This window comes from Oncorhynchus mykiss, chromosome 14 (genome assembly GCF_013265735.2).
Source record: "Oncorhynchus mykiss isolate Arlee chromosome 14, USDA_OmykA_1.1, whole genome shotgun sequence".
In the NCBI taxonomy this organism is placed as follows: domain Eukaryota; kingdom Metazoa; phylum Chordata; class Actinopteri; order Salmoniformes; family Salmonidae; genus Oncorhynchus; species Oncorhynchus mykiss.
The window spans coordinates 13,966,098-13,989,667 of record NC_048578.1 but is presented as its reverse complement, the minus strand read 5'-3'; the positions used below and the strand labels follow the sequence as shown (position 1 = coordinate 13,989,667).

Here is a 23,570-nt window from a genome sequence, read left to right as displayed (position 1 = left end):
GTCCTGTACCGAAAAAATTTAATCTGACAATCAGACCCCTGCTCATCATTGGTACTTGGCCTAGTTCAAACCTTTGTTAGGCCCAAACCCTTTGTCCTTCAACATTGTATTGGCCTTGCAGATATAGTGTAGCAACATCATGTCAGCATGTGTCCATATTTTCAACAGGACAATTATGTCATTTACTGCCATTTAAAATTAATAGCAGAATATTGGCCACCTTTAGCCAATAAGATGGAGGAATTAGTAGCAGATTCAGCTGATCATCTTTGCCTGTTAACCTTTGACTGATTATTGAATGGAATTCTATGTGCAGTCATTTGAAGGCTTGCAATGTTTTCTTGGCCTTATTAGATTCACATTGATTTAACCTTTCCTCCAATTAGATGAGAGATGGGTAGGGTTAAATCATCCCCAATTTAATGTGAAGCACTCCCAGTTTAACAGTGTAATTAGCAAAAGGCATGGATATGTACCTGTCTTGAGTTGGCTGGTGACCTCTATGCAGACACATATGCACACAGTAGACAATCTGTATGTCTTTTAAAGTACATACTTTATAGGAAAAAATGCAGTAGCATGCCTGCAGGTTGTTCACAGACAAATCAACACTGTGCCATGACTATAAAGTGCCCTGGTACTGCAATACTCTCCCAAGCCTTGTTTCAAAGCCAGCCGTTTGTGTGTGCATGGCAACCCAAGTGATGATGATGCACGTATCGAAACTAAAGCCCTCTAATAGCCAGGATTACAGATTGACGTGGGTGTCACAGATTCCTATGGAATTCAAACCTGAAATTTTGAGATATTTCTCTCTCCACCCACCGAGTGCAAAACAAGCACCGCGGCGTCATCCGTTGCTTTTAGTGAGCCCACATGAACAACATGGGCCCACACACTGAGTAATGTACAAAACAAACTAACTAATTGATGGGCTTTGTTAGTGCTCCATCATGATCATTGTTACTGTTGTTGTTGTAATTATTAGGATCAGGGTGCCTTGGATATACTGTCCTGTACTGTATGTAATTTCAGTGCATTACATGACATTCGCCCATTTAAGCACTTTGGCTTACAAAGATCAAACAAACCCAATCATAGTCAAAAGCTGTGTGGTTGGAATTACTTACCATGCAAGTATATCACAATAAACTGTAAATCATACCTCGTTTGTACTGCAGTTAACACAAGCTAAACATCACTAGGGACCTCTATGGATCTACAGAATATGAGGCCTCCTTTAACGTTTAACTAACTGAATCTCCCACATTTTCATATGTAAATGTAAACAGAGGGTCCTCCAGTATTCCACTGTAATAGATTGACACGTTTATCTGAAATTAGGGCGCATGTCGAGAATTTTTCATCCTCCCCTTTTCAGCTTTCTATCCTGTTTCATGTTGAGGAGCAAAACAATGAGGTTGGGATTGAATAGGCTTGCCAAAACCAGGTAATTAGGCTTACTCTGCAATTCCCCACAGAGGTTTTTCCCGAACACCCACGACTTAAAAAGCGGAGATAAAATCCAAGTTAACTCAAACAGCATTATTGCTCTGTATTGACTGAAATAGGTTACAGATCATGTACATAAATTAAAGTGAGATGAAAATAAATATTTTTCATGATGATCAGTTGCTTTTGTATTGTTCACACTTTGAAATCACCTTGGAAACAGATTATTATTAAACTTACATTTTAGTCATTTAACAGACACTCTTATCCGGAGCGACTTACAGGAGAAATTAGGGTTAAGTGCCTTCTTCAAGGGCACATTGACAGATTTTTCACCAAGTCGGCTCAGGGATTCGAACAAGTGACCTTTCAAGTACTCTCCCAACGCTCTTAACCGCTAGGCTATCTGCTACCTTTAATAAAGTCAATTTAATACAGAAGAAGCTGCTGACGAATATAATTTAAGGGGTCCATCCAAGGTGTCCAACCAATTCAGAGGTCAGCCCTAGACCATCTTGAATACATTCCAATGCTTCCTTGAGAGAACCACTGATCTTTCACCACAAACAGATATTCATTCAGATTCATTGATTTTAAAACTCATTACAACATTGCTTTGCGATTTAATTGGCTCAATTCTATGATCTACATGATTTCTCTAACTTAATTGAATTGAACACCATCCATGTACTTTTCTTCATATTTATGCACCAGTGGGCAATATCGACCAGTGTAATGAAATTCCCAGTTGTAAAACCATATCCCAAGGTATTCTTGCTCCTTACATAGGTTGCCTTAGTTTTGCTTTCCATTCTCCTGTCCGGATTTACGATCATCATCTTGTTACCTGATTAATCATCTTCAGTTTCTAGAAGGCCTCTAACACTTTCTAGAAAACCAAACACTCGTGTTCAAAGAGCTCTTCCAGTAAACCTTATACAATCCACATATATAAAAATGGTTTAACAGAGTACTAAAGAAAATACAACTTCTACACAGGGTTGCATGGTTTGGACCTGATGCGTCTTCAGTTTTCTGTTTATTACAAAAGACTAGAGACACAGTCATTGTAATGCATGCTCTGCCTATCCGAGCTAAATAAATCACACTGATCTGCCCAAACTAGTCTTTGCCTTAAAATGGTGAGTTGGCCTCTAAATCAAGGTGGGTAATTTACAGACTTTGATAACGTGCGTTCCGTCATTTAATTGAGTTATTGGTCCTCCGAAAACGTCTGAAGCCCTACCTCCTTAAAGAGTTTGTAAAAATCCTGTGGCACTTGTGTAAAAAAAATAATATATGCACTTGTATTTCCCTACTAGGGCTGACTTTGCGGATGACATGTACTTGCAAATATTGTGAATTGTTGTTGTCTCAGCTAGCTATCTTACGATGAAGGCACTAACGTAAGATGCTCTGGATAAGAGCGTCTCCTAAATGACTCAAATGTGCATGTAATTTCAAATTTCCCCTGGAGATTGTGTGTTTCATATGATCACCTAGTGGAGGACAGAGGGATACTGGAATGAGGCCTCTGCTTTCTTCTCAGTTCTCCTCTTACCTCTGGGAAGGATAGGGACACTCACTTGCTAGTTGCTGATGGTGTTGGTGGGAAAATAACTAGGAAGTTGGTATATCTATCCATCATCCTGTCATGAAAGACCTAATCTCCAACCAATGGAGGCCGTTATAGCAGGCATATTACATCCTGATATTTGGTGATTCCTCCTAATGGATACCCTAATATCATGCTTCTATCCCTGGGGTTCCTCGTTGAGCACACCTTGCAGATATAAAAATGACCGAATAGGGGTAAGAAATATGGCTGCCAGGTGATGTTGTAACCATGTTGCTCACACTTCCATTCATTTCGGATCCATAAGGAGTAAAAAGTAATACAAACAAATATAATATTGTAATATAACGCATCATTATTTTGTGGATAAGAAAAATAAAATAAATGAAGCTGCAATGTGTAAATGTCAATCCAGTCATATAATATCAACCTGATATTTTAACGTGGATAATTACTGAACAGTAATCCCTAAGGTGTCAGTCCCTTTGGTGCTGCTGCTTGGTAATGGAGATCGACTTGGGTTCATTAATATGCGTTATTAAGGTTGCACTATTAATTGAATGATACCTTGCAGCATATTACATGGGAGATGTGGGGATCTCAATTTAATAAGGGCAAGTGTGCAAATAGGTCATAATATGACACCCAAATAATGTCGGTATTGTCTTGGCATGGTTAGCATGTGGCTTGCGTTTTCATTAGTTTTCTATGATGCCACTGCCTTCCGGTCTGTAGCTAGCTAGCATATGAAATAATTTGGAGTCATTAAGCCTTCAGCTACTTCTAGGTACAGTTGAGACTTGGGGGGTGTATTATGGTGAAGACTTGAGGTGGGCTGAGTGATGACCATACACTTAAATTATCATGACCAATTATTCAGGAACTTCCCTAAGCCACTCTTGGGGAGTGCTTACTCGCGCGCGCGCACACACACACACACACACACACACACACACACACACACACACACACACACACACACACACACACACACACACACACGGCACTCAGACAGTGAGTCACAACATACATTTGCTGCCATGATCAGTCCACTGCTGAATCATTTCTGATATGCCTCTGACGTTATGGGACAGATAAGTGCAGATGGCAGTATATACTGTACATGTAGGCTTAGTGCCTCCTTCTGGGAGTTGGAGGTGAAGAGCTCCGATGTGCTCCGATGTGCTGCATATACTGTACATGTAGGCTTAGTGCCTCCTTCTGGGGGTTGGAGGTGAAGAGCTCCGATGTGCTCCGATGTGCTGCTTCTGCCTTTCCTCTTGTTCAGAACCCTGGGAGGGGCCATTCCAGGGGCTGGTGCCTTCCTCCTCTCTCTCCAACCCTCAAAGTTCCAGAATGGAGCTTTGGAAAATCCAAACCAGTCTCATTGGAATCAATGGCATTAGAGTAATTGGTGATGCCTTTCCCATTTACACTGAACAAAAATATAAATGCAACATGTAAACTGTTAGTCCCATGTTTCATGAGCTGAAATAAAATGTAACAGACATTTTCCATATGCGTAAAAAGGTTATTTCTCTCAAATGTTGTGCACATATGTGTTTACATCCATGTTAGTGAGAATTTCTCCTTTGCCAAGACAATCCATCCACCTGACAAGTGTGGCAAATCAAGGAGCTGATTAAATATAATGATCATTACACAAGTGCACCTTGTGCTGGGGGCAATAAAAGGCCACTCTAAAATGTGCCGTTTTGTCACACAACACAACAGATGTCTCAAGTTTTGAGGGAGCGTGCAATTGGTATGCTGCCTGCAGGAATGTCCAACAGAGCTGTTGCCAGAGAATTTGTTAATTTCTCTACCATAAGCCGCCTCCAACATCGTTTTAGGGAATTTAGCAGTTTGTTCAACCGGCCTCACAACCAGAGACCCCGTGTACTGTATGGAGTCGTGTGAGCGAGCAGTTTGCTGATGTCAACGTTGCGAACATTGTGCCCCATGGTGACAGTGGGGTTATGGTATGGGCAGGCATAAGCTATGGACAATGAACACAAATTAATTTTAGCAATGGTAATTTAAATGCACAGGGATACAGTGACGAGATCCTGAGGCCCATTATCGTGCCATTCATCCACCACTATTACCTCATGCTTCCGCATGATAATGCACGGCCCCATGTTGCAAGGATCTGAACACAATTTCAGGAAGCTGAAAATGTCCCTGTTCTTCCATGGCCTGCATATTCACCAGACATGTCAGCCATTGAGCATGTTTGGGATGTTCTGGATTGAGGTAATACGAGAGAGTGTTCCAGTTCCCGATAATATCCAGCAACTTCACACAGCCATTACATAAAAAAAAATAAACCTCAGTTTAACAAAAAAAAAAAAACTTGACTTTAAAATGAAATCATTGTCATGTTCGTTGTACGGAGGAGACCAAGGCGCAGCGTGATTTGAATACATGTTATATATTTAATGAAGACGGTCACTAAACAAACTAAACTACAAAAACAAAATGAACGTGAAGCTATACTACAAATGTGCAGACACAGGCAACTAGACATAGACAATAACCCACGAAATACCCAAAGAAGATGGCTGCCTAAATATGGTTCCCAGTTAGAGACAAAGATAAACAGCTGCCTCTAATTGAGAACCAATCTAGGTAACCATAGACATACATAAACACCTAGATAGTAAACGACCCCATAAACCTACAAAAAACCCTAGACAGTACAAAAACACATCACCCATGTCACACCCTGACCTAACCAAAACAATAAAGAAAACAAAGAATACTAAGGTCAGGGCGTGACAGTACCCCCCCCCCCACCCCCCCAAAGATGTGGACTCCCGGCCGCACACCTAAACCTATATGGGTGGGCATGACTCCGAGGTGGCGGTTCTGGCTCAGGACGTGGACCCCGCTCCACTTCACCCTTACTTAATGTCTCTGGAGCAGGAACCCTCACCGCCGACCACGGACTAGAGGACTGATGGTCGAGTCTAGAGTGAGTGGCGCCTCTGGATTGGAGGGAGACTCTGGCAGATCCGGACTGGAGGGAGACTCTGGCGGATCCGGAACTGGAGGGAGACTCTGGCGGATCCGGAACTGGAGGGAGACTCTGGCGGATCCGGAACTGGAGGGAGACTCTGGCGGATCCGGAACTGGAGGGAGACTCTGGCGGATCCGGAACTGGAGGGAGACTCTGGCGGATCGGTAGGTTCCGGACTGCGACCCGTCGTGGTAGGTTCTGGACTGCGACCCGTCGTGGTAGGTTCCGGACTGAGACCCGTCGTGGTAGGTTCCGGACTGTAGACTGTTGCCGGATGCTCTGGACTGGGTACTGTTGCCGGATGCTCTGGACTGGGTACTGTTGCCGGACGCTCTGGACTGGGTACTGTCGCCGGACGCTCTGGACTGGGTACTGTCACCGGACGCTCTGGACTGGGTACTGTCGCCGGACGCTCTGGACTGGGTACTGTCGCCGGACGCTCTGGACTGGGTACTGTCGCCGGACGCTCTGGACTGGGTACTGTCGCCGGACGCTCTGGACTGGGTACTGTTGCCGGACGCTCTGGACTGGGTACTGTTGCCGGACGCTCTGGACTGGGTACTGTTGCCGGACGCTCTGGACTGGGTACTGTCGCCGGACGCTCTGGACTGGGTACTGTCACCGGACGCTCTGGACTGGGTACTGTCACCGGACGCTCTGGACTGGGATACTGTTGCCGGACGCTCTGGACTGGGTACTGTCACCGGACGCTCTGGACTGGGTACTGTCACCGGACGCTCTGGACTGGGATACTGTCGCCGGACGCTCTGGACTGGGTACTGTTGCCGGACGCTCTGGACTGGGTACTGTTGCCGGACGCTCTGGACTGGGTACTGTTGCCGGACGCTCTGGACTGGGTACTGTTGCCGGACGCTCTGGACTGGGTACTGTTGCCGGACGCTCTGGACTGGGTACTGTTGCCGGACGCTCTGGACTGGGTACTGTTGCCGGACGCTCTGGACTGGGTACTGTCGCCGGACGCTCTGGACTGGGTACTGTCGCCGGACGCTCTGGACTGGGTACTGTCACCGGACGCTCTGGACTGGGTACTGTTGCCGGACGCTCTGGACTGGGTACTGTTGCCGGACGCTCTGGACTGGGTACTGTTGCCGGACGCTCTGGACTGGGTACTGTTGCCGGACGCTCTGGACTGGCGAGGCGCACTGTAGGCCTGATGCGTGGTGCCGGTACTGGGCCGAGGACACGCACCTCAGGGCGAGTGCGGGGAGAAGGAACAGGGCGTACTGGACTGCCGAGGCGCACTATAGGCCTGGTGCGTGGTGCCGGCACTGGAGGTACCGGGCTGGGGACACGCACCTCAGGGCGAGTGCGAGGAGCAGGAACAGGGAGTACTGGATCCTGGAGGCGCACTGGTGGCCTGGTACGTGATGCCGGCACTGGAGGTACCGGGCTGGAGACACTCACCTCGGGGCGAGTGCGGGGAGGAGGAACAGGGCGTACAGGGCTCTGGAGAAGCACAGGAAGCCTGGTGCGTGGTGTTGGCACTGGTGGTACTGGGCTGGGGACACGCACCTCAGGGCGAGTGCGGGGAGCAGGACATACAGGACTGTGGAGGTGTACTGGAGGTCTGGAGTGTAAAGCTGACACAACCCATCCTGGCTGGATGCTCATTCTGGAGACACCGTGCGCATCTCTGCATAACACGGTGCCTAACCAGTTACACGCTCCCCTCGGTAAGCCCAAGGAGTTGGCTCAGGTCTCCTTCCTGACTTAGCCAATCTACTCGTGTGCCTCCCCCCCAAAAAAATGTCTTGGGGCTGCCTCTCGGACTTCCGTGCTAGCCGTGTACCCTTATATCTTCGCCGTTCCTCCATTCTCCTGTATCCCTCCTCGCACTGTTCCAAAGAATCCCATGCAGGCTCTGGCACTCTCCCTGGATCGATCAACCAACTCTCAATCTCCTCCCAGGTTGTTACCCATTCGTCCTTCTTCCGGTTCCATTTCTCCATTAAGCGCTGTTCCTCCCAATCACGCTGCTTGGTCCTTTTAAGGTGGGTTATTCTGTCACGTTCGTTGTACGGAGGAGACCAAGGCGCAGCGTGATTTGAATACATGTTATATATTTCATGAAGACGGACACTAAACAAACTACAAAAACAACAAAACGAACGTGAAGCTATACTACAAATGTGCAGACACAGGCAACTAGACACAGACATAGACAATAACCCACAAAATACCCAAAGAAGATGGCTGCCTGAATATGGTTCCCAATTAAAGACAACGATAAACAGCTGCCTCTAATTGAGAACCAATCTAGGCAACCATAGACATACATAAACACCTAGATAGTAAACAACCCCATAAACCTACAAAACCCCCTAGACAGTACAAAAACACATACATCACCCATGTCACACCCTGACCTAACCAAAACAATAAAAAAAACAAAGAATACTAAGGTCAGGGCGTGACAATTATGTATCAAGCATCTTATCAACCCTCAAACTCATACTAAAAAAACACCTACAAATTGAGCATTAGTAATTAAACTTTTTACGAGGTTAGTTCTCAGAAGTACCTTCTGGATCCATGCATGAATCCGTATGTAATTTAATTTCCAGCTAGTCATTTATTTTTGCACCATTGTCAGAAAATTCTTCATGACTGCAAATCTGTTTGATCCGAATAGTATCCATATTGGAAATGATTTGCTCTGACCTACTAACACAGAACAAGAGTTCCCTTGGAAACCATATTATGAAATGTCCAACATTCTGACAAGGAGTACAACATGACATCACAGCAAAGCCCTAGCTCGATTGGAGGGCAAATTGACTGAATTCTGGAATATGACATACATAATGACATCATAGCATAACCAGTGTTGGGGAACAGGAATGTGAGCAACCAAAACAATGTCAAACATTCTATATCTATCATGAAAGCATATTCTGTGACAGTCAACTCCATTATAATTGAGATCGGAGGTGACCAATGTGGTGAAACGGTGTTCAAGGTCATATAGGAAAATTGTGGACAATCAGTTAGCTCCAACACACACACCATCGTACAACATAGTACAGCCCCCTGCCTCCCAAAACCCTATCTCCTAGCTCATGCTCCCATTCACACCTGGGTCTCCTCTCATTGTTTCTGGGTCACACTGGAAAACATCTATCCACAGAGTTATTCTTTCCCCTTAACCCTGCCACAACCAATTTATCCCCCTCATTCATAGTCATTATAGGATTTGATGATCCTCTGTGTGTGGTGTCCGCAGATGCAGATGTAGGATCTTAATTTAAGCCGTATTGTCGCAGCCAAATAATCCTGTTGCAACAGGATTTAAACATTGAATCCATAATGCTGCTTGAGAGGTGCTTAAGCTGGTTAAAATGTAGGGTTGAAAAATGTATTGAAAGTTCCCAGAATTTTGCCACCCTAGCTATATGAAAAGTGAAATATTGTTGATATATCTGTTTGTTAGTGCGGGTTTTCAGTTAGTTTTTGTAAATCATGAAGCTCATCGGCATTTCCTGCGGTGCAGAAAAATTCTCAGCAACCAAAGACTGATCAAGTTAAGATCCCACAAATCTGTATGCATAGGCTGACATCGGCTTTTTTATTTGGTCATGCACCAGTGGTGTTAATGATGGGGAAAGGAAATAGCATGGCTAGTAATGTGAAATAATGCTCCGGGAGAATTAAGTCATTAAGATGAACTGTGTGAAGTCACCAAATAGAGTTTCGCTGCCTGTGGACATTGCTAAACACACATGTGATTGCATGACTGTATGTTCTTACAGTAAAGGGAGGCATGTTGTCTTAACACGTTATTTCTAGGTCCTTTTTATACCCTTGGCAACTAGGCTTGTGCCAACTAATGGATTCTGTGCTGTGGTATCACCATACTTTGCAATGATTTGAACAACATTAACAGCATAATAAAACCTTAGCTGAATTCAGCTACATTAGCCATATCAGCTAATTGAAGCCTAGCCCATAGGTGATAAATCACCAAGGTGATACAAATAAATCACTGATTACAGATGGCCAACATCCCTTTGCGTTGTTTTACGATACGAGCACAAATTCACAAGACAATGTTCCCTCGATCCGAATTGTTTTCTTTTGAACCGAATGGCAGTAAACTGAAAGCTTTGGGGGATTTTGATAAACAAGCCACTTCTTTCTGGAGTGTTAACAAAGCATGGGGGACTGAAGGTCGGATGTTTATTAGAAGTGCAAGTGGAGTGTGCAATTGCCTCCTTGTCTCAAGGAGAAAGAGGGTGCTGCTAAGTCTAATGTTTCTCAACGGGCTCCATTGTTTCGCCCTCAAAACTCATCAATCATTCTAGCGTCAATACAGAGGAGCATCATGGCCAGACAATGCATTCCCCCTCATGTTCAGTCATGGACAGAGAGAGTGGAGCTGCGATGTAGGGTGGAGCACATAGCACTTCTGCTCATCACTCATCAAGTCGTTCCTCTGAGTGTGTTTCCAAAACAAAGTAAGTACATGGTTAATACACAATAGCGTAATTTAAGTTACTGATTCTTACCAACTATGGCCCCTTTTGTGTTATGTACACACACTGGATTGATAAACCAACTCAAATTAATTGTGAAAAAATCTCTTAGAGTTATTGCTTCACATAGCATTTCTTCACACAGGAACAAACATTGTGCTCTTGAGAGAGAGGAAGGAAGAGCTAAAAAAATGATACAACTCGATGCCTGATTATTTAAGTGGTTGATATACTCAACTATTTAGGTTGTTGAGTCCAAGACATTATAAAGACAGGTAATGACTAGTACTGTAGGCTGAGGATATAGCGTAACTTGCCTAAGACTAGACTGACCACCTCTATTAAAATGATTTGGCAATCAGAAATGGGATCAGAAGTCTTTGGATTTTAAGCTCTTTTTGTCAAATCTGCTGATTGTATGAACCAGCCTCAGGTAGCCTAGTGGTTAGAGCATTGGGCCAGTAACAGAAAGGTTGCTAGATTGAATCCCTGAGCTGACAAGATAAAACAAAATCGGTCGTTCTGCCCCTGAACAAGGCAGTTAACCCACTGTTCCTAGGCCGTCATTGTAAATAAGTATTTGTTCTTAACTGACTTGCCGAGTTAAATAAAGGTCAAATAAAACTAAAACTATCAACAGCTGAGCTGGAGAAGTTGAGTCAAATTCAGAGCTGCTACAACACGTTGGTGTGGTGTGTTTCATGGAAACTGAGGATATAGAGGCTCTACAATTTCTGGAAATATTGGCCAACGATGACAGCATAGCAATGAAAATAACATTAATAATAAACATATAAAATAACATTGACATTAGATGTAGAAATGCATGTTGTTACCAAGACCATTTCTGCAGTTTATGTACCATTCACAGAGCTCATTTCAGACCGCAAGTTAAATTAAAGTAATCAATCTGGAATAGAGAGGCTCTAGCTTTTGTTTTCATGCTGTGGCCTCATTGTTTTTTATTCAAATAGTTCATGATGACTCATGAGGCCAATTGTAAAACTTGGATGGGCCACAACCCAGTCAAATATACAATACCAATCAAAAGGTTGGACACACAGATGACCTGGCCTCCACAATCACTCGACCTCAACCCAATTGAGATGATTTGGGATGAGTTGGACCGCAGAGTGAAGGAAAAGCAACCAACAAGTGTTCAGCATATGTGGGAGCTCCTTCAAGACTGTTGGAAAAGCATTCCAGGTGAGGCTGGTTGAGAGAATGACAAGAGTGTGCAAAGCTGTCATCAAGGCAAAGGGTGGCTACTTTGAAGAATCTCAAATATAAAATATATTTGATTCGTTCAACACTTTTTTTGTTACTGCATAATTACATATTAGTTATTTCATAGTTTTGATGTCTTCACTATTATTCTAAAATATAGAAAATAGTACAAATAAAGAAAAACCCTTGAATGAGTAGGTGTGTCCAAACTTTTGACTGCTACTGTTCGTTCTGTACTGCCGTGTCCCAATACTCTTAAACCACTTCCTATTTCAAAGGAATGGATTGCTTTCTGCCATCCTACTTTAATTGCAGTTCTCTACAGATCAGTGGTCAGTCATGATAAAAGTAATCAAGGAAAGGAGTCTATACGACTAGAGACACAGAATATGACCAAAATAAAGTCTTAGCATAAAGCTGGGTATAAAGGAAGATGGTAAACTTGAGGGAGAGTTCAGAAGAATAAGGCCATGATCCTCCACAGGCAAGGAAAGCTGTGTATTCCCAATGCAGGTACGCGTTGAATAAAATATGGTGGAGTAAATTAGGTTTGTGGCAGGCCAGCTCCAACGCTGCAGTGGAACATTAATTAGAATCCCTTGATAGGTGTAAAATGCTAATGGTTTGACTGATCACGTTTTCATGGAGCACAACAGGTGAGGCTTGCTCTCAGCGGTAGGCTCATTCAACCGGCATGAACCACATGGAAAGCACAAACTGAAGCAGACAAGCGAGTTAGGGGCTGGCAGTTTCGAACTCGAAAAGAAAACTGAATAAAACTAACAACAACAACCAAAGCCTGTATTGATCAAAATAATCATACCAGTGTGCTGAAAATCAATATAGCAGTCTTACATATATAGTTACGTACACAATGACATACACACTAAATGTAATATGACATAAAATGGAATGGACAAAATGGCAATCTGTTGTCAAGCAGATGAATGACATGAGGCTCCTCATGAAGGTCTAGGAGAGCAGAACAACAGCAAGAAACAGAGGGATAGAAAAAGAGGGTTAGAAACAGAGGGATATAAACAGTGGGATATAAACAGAGGGATATAAACAGAGGGATAGAAACAGAGGGATAGAAACAGAGGCATAGAAACAGAGGGATAGAAACAGGGGGATAGAAACAGAGGGATAGAAACAGAGGGATAGAAACAGAGGGATAGAAACAGAGGGATAGAAACAGAGGGATATAAACAGAGGGATAGAAACAGAGGGATAGAAACAGGGGGATAGAAACAGAGGGATATAAACAGAGGGATGGAAACAGAGGGATAGAAACAGAGGGATAGAAACAGAGGGATAGAAACAGTGAGATACAAACAGAGGGATAGAAACAGAGGGATAGAAACAGAGGGATAGAAACAGAAGGATAGAAACAGAGAGATATAAACAGAGGGATAGAAACGGAGGGATAGAAACAGGGGGATAGAAACAGAGGGATAGAAACAGAGGGATAGAAACAGATGGATAGAAACAGGGGGATAGAAACAGAGAGAAAGACAAAATAGTGTCCTTTGAAACTCGTTAAGAGCATTCAGGTTGCCGAGGACATCATCACCTACTCCTTATTTGATTTGAGGAGAAGGGTGAGATTGTGTTATGTTCTCTAATGAGAGGAGAAGCGACCTGAAGCCCCGGAGAGAGGGTGCCTGTCTGCCACTTCAACTTGGTGACATTTTGTGCCCGCTCACGGTCAAACTCTAGAGAGAGCAAGGACAAGGTTGAGGATGATGTGCACTCTGCAGAGAATCTGGTAGGGCTACGGTGGAGTGGGTCTACGTGGCATTCTTTTCAATGCTTCCTCAGTGTGTAGATCACAGTGACAGGACTAATGAGGTCAGTGTCATCAGGTCAGTGTCATCACTGTGCATACACTACGGAAGACATTGCATGGAGTATTCTGAATGTTTAAGTCTATGGCCAGAATATTTGTTTAGCATGATTAAATTGTAATTATTTCAAGTCTATCAGCAGGTAATCAGTGACCTATTTGCTAAACGTTCAGGTTATTATGCAAGGTAATTTCCTGTCTTGGCAGTAGTCATAAACAAAAGACTAAATCAAATAATAATATTAGGTTTCTTTAATGTAGCCTACACACGCCTATAAATGGCTTACATGCTGTAGATAACGGCACACTAACTAGCTTGTATGCATTAGCTTGTAATAATAACCATAGAAATAGCTATTACAGCTATTATTTCCATTCAATACATGTTTCCCTAAAAAGGAAAGAGAGATCAGCCTTTCTCAAGAATGTATCCAATGACCTTGTGCATATCTATCCATCTTGTGAGTCCTGGCCTTCGTTTAGTGCCAGTGCTCTCTCTTTATATACAGTACCAGTCAAAAGTTTGGACACACCTACTCATTCAAGGGTTTTTCTTTATTTTTACTATTTTCAACATTGTAGAATAAGACATCAAAACTATGAAATAACACATATGGAGTCATGTAGTAACCAAAAAAGTGTTAAACACATACATTTTATATTTGAGATTCTTCAAAGTAGCCACCTTGCCTTGATGACAGCTATGCACGCTCTTTTTGTTATTTCATGGCGTTGATGTCTTCACTATTGTTCTATAGTGTAGAAAATAGTAAAATAAAGGAACTTTTGACTGGTACTATATATTTATTTATTTTTTATATATTATTCAGTTTTTTTTTTACAATAAACAATAAAAAACGTAACATTGACATACATTTCCACAAACATTAATGACATCACACATGTTCCCACCATATCTACCCCCGTATCCACCCCCGATACTTGTAAGACTCTGCCCCATATGACTTCAAATGATGTTATGTTGTTTCTGTCTGTAGACAGATTGTTTTACATATTTAAATAACAAGGCATTGATTCTTCCCTCCTCTTAACGACGGAGTTTCATTTGACTTTCAGTATTTAAGTTTAAGTTTCTCTAATGTAAGTGAAGAAAACAATATTGCCCAGTCCATTGGGTATCTTACTAAGTCTTGAAATATTCACCATGTCTTGAAATATGCAGATAGATTGATTAAAAGTCAACTTACATTAGAAAACTTTTGACAGACAGCTTTCTAATTCTGCCCATAACGTTTGGACTTCATAGCACTCCCAGAAGGCATTAACTAGTGAGTCATTGCTAGTTTTACACTTAAGACATGCCTCTGCTGTTGTCCTGTAGAATTTATGAATTTTGTCTCTCGTATGATAAATGATGTACATTATCTTTTTCTGACTCAAATAGAATTCCCTCAACATTGCTGTGATGTCCAAAATCTTTCGAAATGTCTTGATATCAAACATTTAAGTTGCATTTATTTGAAAATGTCTACATTGGTCAGTCCAAAATGGCTTTTTAATTCTATCAGTGCTCTCCTCACAGACAGCCTTTAGTCCAGGTTCTGTGGTGACTCCCTCCTCTGGATGATGTCATACACGGAGTGCCAATGCCCCCGCCGAAGAGCTGTGTACGTGTCATCAAATTCATCTGGGTCCGCATAGATATGTTCAACGTTTTCATAGTTGGGGGAGCTCTCCCTCCTACTGACATCTAGATGAGCGCCATCATTATTGACAGTTTGGACATTCATTCTAATATCATGCCCTCCCATGTTTCTCCTTTTCAGTGTGCTAAAGGTAAAGACCAGAAGAGCTGCGACAGTCAGGAGAACCACAACCACCAGAACAATAATTAACACAGACACTGGTCCTTTAGTGACGGTGAGTGTAGCTTCCAGGGAGGGTAACCCATCCTGACCAATCAGTGCACAGGAGTAGCTACCTGCATCCTCACTGCTGACTGTGTGGATTGTTATGTAACCTTTTTCACCATTTGGGCTGGTTATGCGTTGTCCGTCTTTGTACAAGATGAAGCCCCCAAAGCCTTGCGGAAGACCACACTGGGTATGACACCAGATCGACACAGAGGCTCCTTGGTCCACGACGTCAGGATATACATGCACATATAAGTCTGTGACAGACAGGGAGACCGCTGACGAATTGAAGTATGTCCCTTGCGTTTTTAACAGGAACCTGTACTTGGACGAGTCGTTCTTTCTCAAATCTGTGATTCTCAGGGTGCAGTCACTACCGTTGCCACGATATTCCACACGACCCACATACTCCGGGTGGCGAGTCAGATCTTCAGGCTCCATTCTGAGATCTGTACTATTCACCCAAAGTGTCTCTGAGATATTGAGACCTCTGGGGAATGTGTAAGTGCAAGGCAGGTCTACATATGACCCAGGGAAGCCACAGATTGTCTTGGGGGTGTAACTCACATCCAAACAGTTTCTTTGTAGACACACTGCAGGAGCACGGAGATCCTCATAGCCCTTTATAGCACAGGAGTAGCTGCCTGTATACCTACTATTGACTGAGTTGAGGGACAGGCTGAAGGTGTTGGTGTGTGGAACTGTTTTAGCATTCCTGTACCAGATGTAGGCGGGGTCATCACTCAGAGTGCAGTTAGTGGTACAGGTCAGTTTCACCCCCTGTCCATTTGTCACAGAATCCTTCTTTATCTGCAGATGTGTGACAATCAACTTGATTCCAGGTACACTATTTATCCATCCAGAGGACTCTGCCTTAAATCTAAAGCGATAGACACCTTCATCACTCTTTCTAACATCTCTTATTTCAAGGAAAGATCTGCCACCAAACGTCAAACGACCTTTATATTCTGGGTCTGTGGAGAGGTCCTCAGGTATAGTCTTGTCCCTCCATTTCCACATCTGTTTTTTTTTAAACCAGTAGAGGTGTTGGTATTCACTTTTGGTATTTGGTGGATGGAGGCATCTTACTTTCACAGTTTGTCCCTGTAATGCACAGATAGTCAACTCTGCACAGGTGAAATTCACCACGTTCACAGACAGAAGACCTGGTATGAAGAGAAACAGTCCAAAAAGCGTTCTTCCTGTCAGTGTCATGGGGATCTCTGCAGTTACCTATAGTGTAGAGGCAATAACATCATAGATATAATGAATCAAGTATTTGATGAACATTTTAGCATGAAATGTTTGCCTCATATTACTCAATATTTGTTCTAACCCAAACTGCTCTAGAAACCAAAAACTACTTTGACGTCAATGTCAACAAACTTTTCCAGAAGTTGAAAAGCTAGCTTTTTGACAAATGGGATCAGAAGTCTTGGGGTTTTAAGCTGTGTGAATTGAGAGAAATGTAATTAGTGAAGTAAATAATCACAAAGATACTTACACTTTGGAAAAGATGCTCAACTGATATCTTCAACATTTCTGGCAGCACAGTTGAACGAAATATAACTGTGAAGATGTTTCTTAATAAACGGAGGCAGGACATGTTGCTGATACACATCTCACCCACTTCCTTCCCTTAAGGCACATTGGTGGTGTGATGACTATATAAGGCAAATAACAGAATCTGACTAACTTTATATGGGATACCTGACACTGTTAGCTAAGATAAATGTAGCTGAAACATTTCAAGTCACTTCTGTTACAGCTCTATGTTACGGTGGGATACACCATTAACATCTCTATTGGTTAGATAAATGATTCCCCCCCCTTTTATCCCCTGAGAATTACAATCTAATATTTCACACTGTCATCTCAGTGTTGGTTTTCATATATTTCACAATCAGGAAGAGGTTGCTTAAACTAACAACAAACTAACAAAGGAGAGTGATAAGGGGATGTGGGGGGAAATTAATTCGTACAAGTAGATTACACAACTTGACTTTGACCAATAAAGCTCCACCAACATGGTAGCACGTACAAACGACAAATGTTGTACTACATCGGCTCTGACGATTTTATACCAATGCAATTTGACAGGATTTTATACAGCAGCCTCATCCAGCGACCTTGGCAAATAAAGTGACACAGTATTGACAGCATCTCAAACAGTAAGCAGTGATGAGGGAAAACAAGTGATAAAGGTTCAGGCGTTTGAATGTTAATATGAGAAAAGCCAAATACCATGCATCTGCACAATAGTAATAAGGAAGCACTTTTGATTTCTCCAAACAAAACCATGTTTGTAGGAGATAGCCTCTCCATCCGTCTTCTATCCCAGAGGTAGCTGTTTATACTCTGATGAATATACATCATATTACCTGAGACAAGGAGATGAGAAAACCCATTAAAGGGCTCATGTCATGGGAAATGATGGAGCCTGGAAATAGAGGGACCAGAGGACAGGTTTGAAATGGCTCAATCTCAGGCAATTATTTCTTTGCAGATTGCACCGCATGCATATCGTATGAGATCAAATGCTGGTGACCATGTTTTGTTTGTGTAGATGGATATTTGAATTGCTGAACAGATCCAGCCACTCTGAGGGCGGTCCATTCCCCAGGCTGAGCGAAAACCACAATACTAAAGCACGGAGATCCAATTGTACAGTAGACTCATCTCTCTTCAAGCTAATCAATTCTGTACATCTAACGATACAATTCTAGGGTTTCACAATTCCTCAGTTTTACTAGAAATCTTCAGAATGTGAGCTCTTAGTTCTCTTGTGAGTTATTGCTTTTACAAATAGGCCAATATAACTTGCCTCCTTTATACTGTATATGAACTGGGAACTCCATGATGTATTCTACATTGATATTCCATAATGTGAGCACTCATAAATACTTTGCTGGGCAATGTCAAGTCAGGTTTGCAGCATCTCTTCAGTGGCCTTTGAAGGCTGTGAAAGCTGTTCGCTGCCACGGGCAACTCCACACTAATTTCCCCACCCTAAGCACTTGCTAGGTTCCTAGAATAGATAATGAAGTTTTCTTCTTTTTCGAAAGAGAGAAATTAAATCACATCACTGGTTAACAGTTGGGGCTGATTCACCACATTAAAACAGAGATTATTCTGATGGATTCAGTTCGCTTTTCTGTCTTGTCTTTCATCAGGCGATGGTAATTCAATCCCTTTCTTCAATCAGCTCATCTAAGGCATAGCCAAGATAATTTGCTAGCCATCTTCTCTAGCCATCTTGTCTCTATGCACTCTGAGGTCTACACAAAAGACCACGGACGACCCCAGTGTAGCTCATATGAGTCTTTCTGTGGAATATTGCACGTTGAATAGCGCAGTGCCTCTTTCTTTGCCTAATCATTCCTTATGCGCACATATGTTTTGTAAATGGATTATAATAGGTTTTCAGAACAGAATGTGAATCCTTGTGTGCATGACAATAGAGAAATGTGCATAACGCCTTCTTTGTTGCTCAATTCTTCTTCTAAATTGCGTGTATGTAGGCTATTAGGAAACAGATGGGACACCTATGCCTTGGAATTAGCATAAGAAATTCCCTATCAGAACCTCTGGCACAAAAACTTTAGGGAAGCACAGTCAGACAGGCAGGACTTAAACCGGGACATCAGAAATGTAATACAGGAGTTTAGTAGCGTTCAATGGTTAGTATGTTTGTTGCAATCTTTCTGTGGTTTTATGTATGATCAAATCTGCAGCAAGTACTCTTGGTATAAAGACCCAGTGCAGTCAAAAACGTGATTCTCAAGTGTTTTATATATATTATTTGGACACTATGAGCTTGGAATAATACTGTGAAATTGTGAAAATGATGATAATGCACTTTTATTGTAAGAGCTGTTTGAAATTACAGACTTAAATTGCAGTTTTGGCTTGCCTGGGGACATCACCAGGTGATAAATGAGTTGACCCCTGTAGGTTTAAGCCCTTAGATTACAATATTTACTAAAGCTAACATGTATCCTTATTTTAAGATGGTGATAAAATGTCTAATTTTAGGACCACTTTAGGTGCATACAGTACCAGTCAAAAGTTTGGACACACCTACTCATTCAAGGGTTTATCTTTATTTTTACTATTTTCTACATTGTAGAATAATAGTGAAGACATCAAAACTATGAATCATGTAGTAACCAAAAAAGTGTTAAACATATCACAATATATTTTTTATTTGAGATTCTTCAAAGTAGCCACCCTTTGCCTGGATGACAGCTTGGCATTCTCTCCACCAGCTTCATGAGGTAGTCATCTGGAATACATTTAAATTAACAGGTGTGCCTTGATAAAAGTACATTTGTGAAATGTCTTTCCTTCTTAGTGCATTTGAGCCAATCAGTTGTGTTGTGACAAGGTGGTATACAGAAGATAGCCCTATTTGGTAAAATACTAAGTCCATATTATGGAAAGAACAGCTCAAATAAGCAAAGAGAAACGACAGTCCGTTATTACTTTAAGACATGAAGGTCAGTGAATGCGGAACATTTCAAGAACTTTGAAAGATTCTTCAAGTGCAATCGCAAAAACCATCAAGCGCTATGATGAAACTGGATATAATGAGGATTGCCACAGGAAAGGAAGACTCAGATTTACCTTTGCTGAAGAGAAAAGTGAATTAGAGTTACCAGCCTCAGAAATTGCAGCCCAAATAAATGCTTCACAGGGTTCAAGTAACAGACACATCTCAACATCAACTGTTCAGAGGTGACTGTGTGAATCAGGCCTTCATGGTCGAATTGCTACAAAGAAACCACTACAAAAGGACACAAATGAGAAGAAGAAACTTGTTTTGGCCAAGAAACATAAGCAATAGACATTAGACCGGTGGAAATCTGTCCTTTGGTCTGATGAGTCCAAATTTGAGATGTTTGGTTCCAACCGCCGTGTCTTTGTGAGACACAGAGTAGGCGAACGGATGATCTCTGCATTTGTGGTTCCCACCATGAAGCATGGAGGAGAAGCTGTGATGGTGTGGGGGTGCTTTTCTGGTGACACTGTCTGTGATTTATTTAGAATTCAAGGCACACATAACCAGTATGACTACCACAGCATTCTGCAGCAATACGCCATACCATCCATCTGGTTTGGGCTTAGTGGGACTATGATTTGTTTTTCAAGTTGACAATAACCCAACACACCTCCAGGCTGTGTAAGGGCTATTTGACCAAGAAGGAGAGTGATGGCATGCTGCATCAGATGACCTGGACTACACAATCACCCAACCTCAACCCAATTGAGATGGTTTGGGATGAGTTGGACTGCAGAGTAAAGGAAAAGCCGCTAACAATTGCTCAGCATATTTTTTTTAATTTAACCTACATTTAACAAGACAAGTCAGTTAAGTTTTATTTTACAAAGATGGCCTAACCCGGCCAAACCCTCCCCTAGCCCGGACGTCACTGGGCCAATTATGCACCACCGTATGGAACTCCCGATCACGGCTAGTTGTGATACAGCCCAGGATCGAACCAGCATCTGTAGTGATGCCTCTAGCATTGATAAGCAGTGCCTTAGACTGTGGGAACTCCTTCAAGATTGTTGGAAAAGCATTCCAGGTGAAGCTGGTTGAGAGAATGCCAAGAGTGTGTAAAGTTGTCATCAAGGCCAAGGGTGGCTACTTTAAATAATCTAAAATCACTGTCAAATCTCACTGTCAACTGCATTTATGTGTAAATATTTGTATGAACATGACAAGATTCAACAACTGAGACATAAACTGAACAAGTTCCACAGACATGTAACTAACAGAAACTGAATAATGTGTCCCTGAACAAAGAGGGGGGGGGGGGTCAAAATCAAAAGTAACCGTCAGTATCTGGTGTGGCCACCAGCTGCATTAAGTTCTGCAGTGCATCTCCTCCTCATGAACTGCACCAGATGTGCCAATTCTTGCTGTGAGATGTCACCCCACTCTTCCACCAAGGCACCTGCAAGTTCCCGGACATTTCTGGGAGGGAATGGCCCTAGCCCTCACCCTCTGATCCAACAGGTCCCAGACGTGCTCAATGGGATTGGGATTCGGTCTCTTCGCTGGCCATGGCAGAACACTGACATTCCTGTCTTGCAGGAAATCACGCACAGAACGAGCAGTATGGCTGGTGGCATTGTCATGCTGGAGGGTCATGTCAGGATGAGCCTGCAGGAGGGGTACCACATGAGGCTCAGTCCGATGATGCTGTGACACATCACTCCAGACCATGATGGACCCTCCACCTCCAAATCGATCCCACTCCAGAGTACAGGCCTCGGTGTAACGCTCATTCCTTCGACGATAAACGTGAATCCAACCATCACCCCTTGTGAGACAAAACCGCGACTCGTCAGTGAAGAACACTTTTTGCCTGTCCTGTCTGGTCCAGCGACGGTGTGTTTGTGCCCATAGGTGACGTTGTTGCCGGTGATGTCTGGTGATGACCTGCCTTACAACAGGCCTACAAGCCCTCAGTCCATCCTCTCTCAGTATATTGTGGACAGTCTGAACACTGATGGAGGGATTGTGCATTCCTTGTGTAACTCGGGCAGTTGCCATTCCGGTACCTGTCCTGCGGTTGTGATATTCGGATGTACCGATCCTGTACAGGTGTTGTTACACGTGGTCTGCCACTGCGAGGACGATCAACTGTCCGTCCTGTCTCCCTGTAGCGCTGTCTTAGGCGTCTCAAAGTACGGACATTGCAATTTATTGCCCTGGCCACATCTGCAGTCCTCATTCCTCCTTGCTGCATGCCTAAGACAGATGAACAGTGACCCTGGGCATCTTACTTTTGGTGTTTTTCAGAGTCAGTTGTGTCAGTAGTGTTCCAAGTTTTCATAACTGTGACCTTAATTGCCTACCGTCTGTAAGCTGTTAGTGTCTTAACGACCGTTCTACAGGTGCATGTTCATTAATTGTCAATGGTTCATTGAACAAGCATGGGAAACAGTGTTTAAACCCCTTACAATGAAGATCTGTGAAGTTATTTGGATTTTTACAAATTATCTTTGAAAGACAGGGTCCTGTAAAAGGGACATTTCTTTATTTGCTGACTTTATATATTATTTTTGATTGACCTGCTATAGCCCATAGAATAACACATTAATAAATGACAAAACAGACCGTCAAAAAATGTATTATAAGGAATAAGGTACTGGGTTACTGAGTTACCATCAGAAGACTCCCCTGAATCCTGTGTGCATTGTAGAGCAGAACAACCAACACCTCCATGTTCACGAGAGTCTCCCCTTTTGGTGACATATAAGGGTGTAGCTCCCACGGTTTGGTCTGGACAGTCAGTTTTGTGAGAAGACCTCTTCGAAAAGAGGTAGCCCATGACAGAATTCAGACAACTGCCGAAAAGCTTGCAGATATCATAGAGCCAAACAACCAAGGCTGTCGTGTACGTGAGGCTGTCGTGTACGTCTCATCTTTGGATGGTGGTGACTTTTTAGTTTGTAGCTCCCACAGTTTGGGTTTTACAGCCGTTTCCGTGACCATTTTCTTGTCCGGTTCCTCTCATGTGTAGAAAAAGGTCGCTTTCACAAGCCCCATGTTATGGAATAGACACAAAATTTATATCGGTGAAAAGAGGGAATCAGGGAGATGACCAAGAACCCAATGCTCACTCTGACAGAGCTCCAGAGTTCATCTCTGGAGATGGGAGAACCTTCCAGAAGGACAACTATCTCTGCAGTACTCCACAATCAGGCCTTTATGGTGAGTGGCCAGACGGAAGCCACTCTTCAATAAAAGGCACATGACAGCCCACTTGGAGTTTGCCAAAAGGCACCTAAAGGACTCTCAGACCATGAGAAACAAGATTCTTTGGTCTGGTGAAACCAATATTGAACTCTTTGGCCTGAATGCCAAGCGTCACGTCTGGAAGAAACCAGACACCATCCCTACGGTGAAGCATGATGGTAGCAGCATCATGCTGCTGGGACTGGGAGACTAGTCAGGATCAAGGGAAAGATGAATGAAACAAAGTACAGATAGATCCTTGATGAAAACCTGCTCCAGTGTGCTCAGGTCGTCAGACATGGGGCGAAGGTTTACCTTCCAACAGGACAA

At 43.0% G+C, this 23,570-nt stretch overlaps 1 protein-coding gene across 1 annotated transcript; it reads right to left on the bottom strand.

Moving 5' to 3' along the window:
• Window positions 1-14,238: 14,238 nt before the first annotated feature.
• Window positions 14,239-17,257, bottom strand: LOC110488870 (sialoadhesin). Its single transcript, XM_021561306.2, has 2 exons — window positions 16,995-17,257; window positions 14,239-16,723 (listed from the first exon to the last, which is right to left on the bottom strand). Exons 1-2 carry the CDS (start codon window positions 17,109-17,111, stop codon window positions 15,167-15,169), a joined length of 1,674 nt encoding a protein of 557 aa, XP_021416981.2. The 5' UTR covers window positions 17,112-17,257; the 3' UTR covers window positions 14,239-15,166.
• Between the last annotated feature and the right edge of the window lie 6,313 nt (window positions 17,258-23,570).

What these genes read in the sequence shown, in the direction of transcription:
- LOC110488870 (XM_021561306.2), bottom strand. Translation starts at nt 17,111, where the DNA reads ATGTGTATCAGCAACATGTCCTGCCTCCGTTTATTAAGAAACATCTTC. An exon ending in TTGAGCATCTTTTCCAAAGT is followed by an intron (nt 16,724 to 16,994) that starts GTAAGTATCTTT and finishes TCTACACTATAG; the next exon opens with GTAACTGCAGAGATCCCCAT.